This window comes from Chrysoperla carnea, chromosome 4, assembly GCF_905475395.1.
Source record: "Chrysoperla carnea chromosome 4, inChrCarn1.1, whole genome shotgun sequence".
Classification (NCBI taxonomy): Eukaryota; Metazoa; Arthropoda; class Insecta; order Neuroptera; family Chrysopidae; genus Chrysoperla; species Chrysoperla carnea.
Window position 1 is genome coordinate 30,891,367 of NC_058340.1, and position 9,797 is coordinate 30,901,163.

A 9,797-nucleotide genomic window follows, 5' to 3' on the forward strand; every position below is an offset into this window, starting at 1 on the left:
CGTAACGTAGTCCAACAACACTCACAAAACGCGTTATTAAGAGAGCCGCATTTCTAAAGTTCTGGGTTTGGCTAATTTTTAACTGTGCTACAGGCTTAAATTTGATGAATATCTGTTTTTTTCTAATTTTGATTAGAATATAGTTGACATTCTCCGACACTGTTAGCTTTTGTGAAGACCTCAACAAAACGGAGTCTCCGTAATTAAATTTTCAAAATGTCAGTTGTTGTTGGAGATTTTGTTGCAGAGTCGATTACAAGAACTACGTCAAATATACTGGAAAAGAAATCTCTTTCCTCACGTGCGACACATAAACTATCTAAAATATGCTCAAAATTTACATTTTCTGAAATGATGATTTACGAATACACTTAAGAAATTTTTTGTAGATATCACTATGCTAGTATCAGTGTGAACGCTATACTGTGTACTGTATTGAGGGAATAGTAACATTAGGCATTAGTTATGGTGAACGACTGAATGCAGTATGGGCATCAGGCCTACAAATAGATATGAAAGTGTCTGTCTCTACACAATAGCTGCATTGTAGTAAACGCTATGCATTTCTTACTGTGTAGGCATAAATTTCGATTTGAATGACGATTTAACTATTTATCTTTGCATTGAAAATCATTCCCAAAGAGAAAGTTTGCCCAGAATTCATAATGAAGAAGACTGGTGAGCAACCGAAATTATCTATTGCCCTGTCATCCAATTCTCTCAAAATATAGTCAGTTGGGATGTTTGTTATCCACCCATGCACTTTGAAAAAGTAGGATAGGTTCTCAAAAAACTTTGAACAAAGGTAAACAGCATTGGAATTTTCAAGCAATATGACCCATCGTTTAAGATATACGATTTGAATATGTCGACAACCTCTCGAATATGTGAGTTTACGACTCTTTCAATTAAAAACAATTTGGACTGTGGAACTATATGCATAAGTATTTTTAAAGTAGGAAAAAATTTAAAAATGCATAAAAATCATTATTTTTTTCTGGCAATTTTCTCTGAATTCCTTCTCGAAAAACCAAGCCTCGTCACTTAAACACTTTATTAAAATCACCTGTATAGGGAATGACATTTTTAACTCCTTTCGAAAATTACTGTACCCTATAACTAAGTAATTTCTATTAAAATATCTCATCTGTCAAAATATATTTTGAAAAGAATATTCAGTTTGTTCTTTTTGCATCGATGAAGAGTACTGAATTTAAGTAGAAAAGAACAGCGCTATTACAGCATAATGAGACTATGAGACTTTTTCTTCTTACATCGGTAGGTATAAAAAGGACAAACTTTTATGCAAATATACATAATTAATGTTGTATTTATTTTTTTTTTTTTTTTTTTTTTTTTTTTAAATATTTATGTTTGTAAATAAAAATAATTGCCTAAAGGCATAAAATTAATGCATAAATTACATGAATTAAAAAAGTTTAAAATCGTAATTAGAAAAGTAGCCTAGGTTGGCGGTTGTTTGTTTTTATATTAAAACAATTAGACAAAGTTTTATAAAAGCTATTAAAATTTTCTAATTAACATTATTAATTTGATAAATAAATAGGAATAAACTTTATGTCTTTTTTACATACCGGTGGACAATTTAAACTCTTTTAGAGTTATTTCTTTTTACTTACACTCATGGTTAAAAAAAGTATATATACCTGCATTTGCCTAAAGGTAAAAGTGTATATTCCAGTCTTTGTTTTCTGAAACCATTTTCATTCCACTTTTCAGCGTAATCTCACGGAATCAAAAAATTTGTATTGTCAAAAATGCCTAAAATGTCAGTTTTAAAAATCAGTCGAAATAAATCATAGTAAACATTACGTATCAACGAGCTCCATTTGTCGTTTCCAAACTCGGGTACTTCAACCAGACAATAAAACTTGGGAGGGGTGTAGCACTCAACTGGTACAAAAGAGGTCGAAAAGAGGTACAATTTTTGATGGGTAATCGATTGAGTTTTGATTAAAAATTGTTCAATTCTTCGGTTCTTTTTATTACTGGTATAACAATAGCTAAATCGTTCTATAATAGACAATTGCTATAGTTATATGTTTATTTCCCGAATAAAAAAAATCATTTCTAAAAAATTTGTTTTATTTCCGAGTAATAAAGTTGTCTATTCTAAACGAAAAGCTATCACTTGGTAAGTTAATTCGACTGAAACTCTATTTTAATTTGTTTCCCAGGACCTTAAATTTTCGATTATAGTAAAGATTTAGCCAAATTAGCTCTCGGAGGCTGGCCTCGTTATGCTCCTTTATATAAAATCTTTTATTAAACTTTTATCTTAAAGCATTTTCAACTTTGATATTTACAATGTTCATTTTCAGTGGTTTGTTTAGATCGTTTAGAAAACCTTATCCAAAAATTTTAAAACATTCTCTTGCCATCCATCGCATAGTTTCCATTATTTCTCTTTCCTGTAACTACTCTGGAGTTATATAAACTTAAGTTCTTCTTAAGATTCAGTCGCTGCTTTGCTTTAATGCTGCCTGTCTCAGTTTTTCATTTAAAATTCCTTTTAGTGATTTAATCGATTCTATTAGTAGATCGGTATCAAGCATCTTTTCATACTGTTAGCCACATCAGAAGTCTGTTTGATTATTTCGATGTATATTAGTTTTTGATATTTCAATCCTCAGTTTTCATTAGAAAATCGTATAAAATTAAATTTTTGTTACTGCCAGATTAATTAAAACTATTTTTCGATATGGTTTATGCGGTTATCCTTTCCACTCGGTATTAGAATATTTACAATGACAATAATGTGATAATATCTCATCTATGGATTGTTGATGCTTGATGTTTGATTTAGGTGTTATTATTAAGAGCGACAAGGAAAACGAATATAATATACATTTTGATAGATACATACAACAGGATGCTGTTATAGGTTTCGTTGATGTTGTTGAATATAGTTAATTGCATCTGATACCTCATTAGGTTTTCACTTCAACATACTTTGAAATAAATATAATAATGTAATGTCCCTTCTATTTAATTATAAATGTTTTATAATATTAATATAATCAGTTTGTCATTAAGAGTGTTTGAATTTTAAACTTAAAACAAGAGATATCATTCAATTTTTTAATTTATGAGACAATTTTTAGAAGTGAAAACTTTATTAGGCACGTTGGGCACTTATGGGGTGGGGAAAAAGCACCAAACTCACGTGATCGTCACGCAAAAAACTAAAAATTCAATCTGAATTCATGCTGCCTAGTTAATGGCATCGATGCTGAAATGCCAATCAAAAAAATTTGCAAATTTTTTAAAATTTATTTATGAAATTTGGTATACAGGAGGTTTTGGGGATGAAAACAGATCTAGCTGGGTATCATTTTTAGAAAACGTCGTTTTATCCATGTTTTCAAGAAAAACTGAAACATAAACTGAAAAAATGGCTCTTCCTGACATCTATTGGTGAATAGTAATACAATTATTTTTTTAAATTGGGGGCAGCTAACTGCTTTACCAACACTGAAACACTAAAGCTAGGTTTCAGTAGATTTGTTAAGCGAGCCACGATTTACCAACAAACAAAAATATACCGAGCAAGCTCGTTCATCAATGTCCTAAATAATAATTAAAAAAAAAAAAACACAGCTATACCAAAGTTTTAAGTTTTCATACAATGTTGAACAACACATGCAAATCATTGAACTTTTTTTATCAAAATGAATATTCTATACATGTTTGGTAAAATTGTTTGGTAAAATTCTTGGAATCAACAGGTTTTGTAAATAATCAAACAACACGCGTATATCGTTGAAAGCAGATTTTTGATCAACTCTCCTTAAAAGTGAATAAAAAAAATGCCATTGATGATATCGAATATAATCCTGAAGATCGAGTAATTAAAGATTAAATTTTTCACATAAGCCTTTCATCAGCAAAGCTGCGGTTACCATTTGGCTGGTATTACATATCATACAAAATGTAACAAAAACCTTTTCCACAAAAAATTTCAATCATATCCCGTTTAAAATTTGTATAAGTTTAAAGTTCGGACACTCTTAATGGAAGACTTTTTATTATTTTATAGACAATATTCCCAATTTGTATTGATTACATATGTTAAACGGTCTATATTTTATGTACCTTCGAAGTGTCAATCTAATTTTCTAATTAACTGGGGCTATTTTCTTAAATAAAATAAAATATATTTAAATAAAAAATATTTTTTAAAGCCTATTTTACTACGAGTAAAAAGTAGAAAATAATTTTTCTTATGTGTCATTCATACATGACTTTTTGTAAAAGCTGGGCGGATTCAATTTAAAATATCAAAAATGATTCGAAACATCTCAAAGTTCTAGAAATAGTCATGTATGAGAGATTAATAAGTAGAAAATTATTTCCTACTTTTTAGAATGAAAGCTTGCAACTAAAAAAATTTTTTATTTAAAATTCAAAAACGTATGTATATCAAATATGGTGGAAGCGATGGGAGAATGAGGTCCTAAATTATTCAATTTGCACGTTAATTAATTTTCTTCTTTTTTTGTTACTTTACAGAGATCGATTCCGAACAACAATCAACGTAATGTGTGATGCATTGGGAGCACAAATTGTGGATATTATGAGTAAAGGTGACATAAAAGCATCAAATGATTTAGAATTAGAAAGAGCTATTGCTGACCCTACTGAATTGGTGGAAATTGTAAAAGCAGATGATACACGACTATAAACGAACAGATAATATTTATTATGTAATTAATAAATAAATAAATCAGTTTAAATCAAATAAAATTCACACAACACACTCTCGAATTTCAACAAAAATAGAAGAAGAAAAAATAGATGTAATAAAAAAATAATTGTTTAACATTTAAGAAATAATATATAAAATGCTTGCCGAATTAATAATTGTTTTGTGCAGATAATTAATAATATTTATTAAAAGTTGATAAATTATACGATATTTTTTGGTGCCTGCCCTGATCCCGGAAATCTTGGAAAATACCGATGTTATTTCATTTTCTGTCTCAAAACTAGAATAGAGAAAATAAGAAATTCAAAATTCATTCAGAATATTTAATTAGTCAATAATAAAAAAAAAGTAGAAACGCTTTCTGCGTAAGAAATTATAGATTTTATAATAAGACAATGTGTAACACCAAGATTGGATTCGAGCCAGGATAAAAGAAGAATTTCATAATTTTTCAACTTTTAATTAAATGTTACTAAAAAATTTACCATAAATCTAGTCGTTTTTATGTTCAAAACAAAAACCAAACCAAAATATACTCTACACAAAAAAAAATATGTGTGCCATGTTTTAAAAATCTGTGGTGTATATAAAACATAACCTCTTTTTAGTATGAGTTTTTCAATTTCCGCCATATTTCAAGGCTAAATTACAATTCCATTGTTTTCAAACCAAATTTTCTTAGCTTTTAAGAATCAATTTGCATATTTTCCAAGAATGTAATACCCGATAATCGACACTGCAAATCTTTACGGTATATGTTATCAGGTCTTTGAGGACTAAAAATGGCGGAATTAACTGTCTTAACAAACTCTATTTGAGGGTACATTTTAAAAAAAAAGAAAGTGTAACGAATTTCTTCTTTTAACAAAATTTTAGATATTAAAAATATTTTGGACAATAATGTATTAAATTAATTATTTATAAATGTAAATTTTTGTCAAAAATAAATATTCGATTGGACCTAATAATTTTTTATGAGCTGCTCAATCGCCTTGTGCTGTGATTTAATTAGAATAGTATCTAGATAAATGTCTGAGATATTGATGTTTACCCAATAACTTCAGCAAGTCACGCCCTTCCATGATATAGCTACTAATTTTCACTTCGATCACTTTATTGAATCAATATTTATGATTGACAAAAATAATTATTACAATATTTATATTGCTTGAAATGTGAAAATATTAGATATCTTAGAATTAGCTCTTTCCAATTGAAATAGATTCAAACCATTTACAGCTATTTGATCAGGCGTAAGCAGTCCGGTTCAAGATCGTTTGAGTCACCTTACATTGTCTTTTAGACAAGGGCCACGATAAAAAATGTAAAGGGTCTTATTGACAAATATAGTCTTCAGGCAGAAGTTTGTTTCGAAACGAAAATAAATGATCATTTCGAGCAATGTATTATTAACAATTTTTTCTAGTGTCCATTATACGTACAATTAAAAAAGAACAGGAATTAATTTCTTATTTTGTTTGAGAGAAGAAGGTTTAATTTTAATAAAAATGTTAATTTTAAAATGAAAAGAAATAGGTAACCCAAAAAAAAAATATATATAAGACAAAATCTGTTGTTTCATCTAACTCGTAATCTTCATCTAGGCTGCTCTAAAAATATATTTATTAGATTTAAGAATATATTTTTTCATATAATGGTTCATTTCTAATTAGATTTTAATTAAATGTACATACCATTACGAAAATTGCACTTTAATATCATATTCACGTTCTTTTTATGACTTCAAATTGTCGAAATTCACAATTTGTCGCGAGAGTTTGAGAATCGATATTTTTTATATATTGAAAAATGAACGTTGCACAAATTCGAGCAACAAGTTGATAATATCGTCCATGTGACACCACACAAGGAACATGGGTCATAACACATTGGTTGTGGTCAGAAAATACTTCGCTCATAAAACGCGCTTTTTTTAAAACGAACTCGTCTCTGTAAACTAAGCACCCTCATATACTATCTATCTTTTTCTAAATACAGAAAAATATACAATGTAGGCTAACTTTACAAAGACAGTGTATCCTTTAAAAACAAGTAAGATATTTTCTGATATCGGCCATTAATTAATAATCATTAAATTAGTTAATGGTTATTTACTTAAGTTATTACGTTCGTAAATATTAGTGTTAATCGTGATTTTCGTAGTTCAAAGCTACGAAAGATCAGTGCAATGTCAAAATAGTTCTTCAACGAACTAGATTCCATGAGAATTTAGCTTTTATTGTATCTAATTAATGGGTTCTAATCAGAGCAACAGAGTGGAAGATTTTAGATCTGCATATACTACGAATACTGCCATCTCTTATTAGTTAAGTGTATGACATACAGAGTGCTCTGTATTCCAAAGAAATCATCCACTCTCATTACCTCTGGTTTTATAGAAACATAAGTTTAAAAACTTTCTCCTTCTCAAACATTTATCGTAATATAGATAGAACGACAAAGCGAATAGCGATTTTAATAAGAGCTTATCATTGATTTAATTCTTTGAAATATAAGTTGTTTTTATCGAAACATTAAAAGCTGTGTTCATTTGTACAGTCGCAATTTGTCAAAATTGCCAACTTTTCGCTAGAATTTACGCAGAAGGTATCTTTCATCCGAAGAACACAGCTATTTTCTCATTGCTCATATTTCATATATAATTTCACCAATACACAAAAATTTTAACTCTTTTACGCTCTACTTACTAAAATAATTTGTTTCGAGCTTTTATAAAACTTATTGATATTAATATAATTTGAAAACACTTTGACATCGCTGTTTTATTCCATTTTTTTTAGAATATAAATGTTATTTTTTTTGTAAGAATAAACCATTTGTAAAGAATAAGAATAAAATCTAAATTATTGTTATATGATCTTTAAAATTATATATATCAAGTTTATTTTATATTGAGATTTTAGATTGTATAATTAGTGATTAGTTTTTAATGATGAGAATCAATAAATCTTTCGAGTTGAATTGTATATAAATCAAATAAAAAATTTATCGTACTAATCATCATCTTATTTAAAAATTATTTTAGGCTTTCTACACGCTAGGCAAATTTGAATAATTTTCTGTCAATATGTACAGTTGAAGATTTTGTTACGGATCCACACTTAAAATTTAATATATTTTATGCTCACAACGAAATATTGTTCAATTTTTGTCTAAAGATTGTTCTATCATTCCTATTTTAAAGCCCTCAACTTTGGCTACTAGTGTGTACAAAGCCTTAACATATCAAAACAAGTGAAAGTCGAAAATTAGTCCAAAACAGAGTAAGCGCTGAAGCAAAATTAAGATCGTACACAAATAGGAGATACTCTGTAATATTAACCTTTCAGACTGACTAGTTAGCTTTCGTACTACAATCATCGCTCTTGCGATGAGCAAAAATCTCACGCTGTTGCGCAAGCGCAAGTGCTAAGAGTGAATATTAAAAAAAAAACGTTTTAAAATAGCTGTTCTGAAGGGCTATTGTTAGGCATCCTGTTTAGTTCAAACTGTGAACCAAGTTCACAACTTCTCCAACAAAGTTAGCAACGAAACTAAAATAAATTTCAGCTATTTAGTTAAGGTTAAGAAAATATAATTCTCAGCACTTGTTTTGATATGTGTAGAACAAGTAAGGTTAAAAAAGTGGGTAAATTAAAATAAGTTTAGATTGAAAAGGAAAACCTTTAACATTTTCGGACAAAAAAATACGTTTGAATTCATTTTCATAAGCGCGAAAAATATCTTTAGGATAGCACAAGATGATCCGTGGAATGTTTGGTCGTTTAACCTATTACAAAGTGTCAGATGGATGATGAATCTCAACTCTCACCAAGAATATTCTGTGAGAAGTCAGAAGTCAGAATGATCTCGGATTAGTTGTCCTAGAGATGCGTACACAATTTTTTTTTATAATACACTCAAAATATTTTAATGTAAGTCTTATTTTTAATTACATTTAACAAAAAAACTGCCGTAAGTTTTTTATTTTTGTGCCATTTTAATAAAAATCATATTGAAACGACGAGCTTATACACATCCTGTAATCAATTTAGCCCAAGTACCAATTTTATAAATGTAAATTGTTGTTATTGCAAAAAAGAAATATATATTTATAATTTATAAATCCTGTTTTTAAATTTCTATAGTGCCAATTTGACGAAAATTAAAAAATAAAAGTTTATTTCGAATCATAAAGTTTAAAATGTCTTTTTGAGACAAAAAATCAATAAAAAATGCATTTAATTTATAATTTCTAGAAATGATTAATGATATTATCTTTATAACTATTACTTAATGTTACATTTGATGTAAAACTATTGTTATCTGTGACAAAATCTAAAATTAAATATATAATGTAAAATGTTACGCTTTTGTTTTTTGACGCTTCCGAGATATAGCTTTCCTATAATGCCCTCGTACACATAAGACAAGTATTTCAACCCAGCAAGCCAGTTAAACTGTCTTTGTGTAAACAAAATTGTTGTAGCTCCTAAACCGATTTTGTTTTTCTTATTTTGAAAGGTAATTTGACCGAGTGTGTTTTTAGCAATGTTTTAAGAATATCTGGCAAGAGCGGTATGATCGGTGGTATTCAAAATTTGTAAATGTAACTCGTTAAGTACTTGTCTACATGATAATTTAATTTTAAGCCAGCATGATAATAAACTAGCTTTGTGTAAACAAAATTAGTTTGGTTAAACTACCAACCCAATAACTGACTTTCTCCCACTACCCTACTTCACTTATGCCACTACAAATCATACATTATTGGCTTGAATTTCCTATTCTCGCTTAGACAGAATTGACCTAAATACCAAGCTAGCAAAATAATTCAAGCTATTGCGACGGTATACTGGCTTAAAATACTGGTGTAGTGTCCGGGGCATAACGAAACATAACAGAATCACAAACACGGAATTTGAGCTAATACGATGTAATTCGATTATCAAAGGTTTATTGTTCTACAAAAATAAAACTCAAAAATTTAACAAAAATAGTTTCGCTTTAAATTTATTAAAAAATATAATCTTGTTATAAAAAAAGAAATAGAATTGAGGTCAGTAAT

At 28.5% G+C, this 9,797-nt stretch overlaps 1 protein-coding gene across 1 annotated transcript in view; it reads left to right on the plus strand.

Annotated features, from left to right (window-relative positions):
• The window catches only part of LOC123298608 (excitatory amino acid transporter 1), a 42,638-nt gene extending 37,867 nt beyond the window's left edge, over window positions 1–4,771 (plus strand). Inside the window, exon 9 of the mRNA XM_044880694.1 lies at window positions 4,534–4,771. Within this exon, the coding sequence (XP_044736629.1) occupies window positions 4,534–4,705 (172 nt within the window). The 3' untranslated portion in view covers window positions 4,706–4,771. The remainder of the gene's footprint in view (window positions 1–4,533) is intronic.
• The last annotated feature ends 5,026 nt before the right edge of the window (window positions 4,772–9,797 follow it).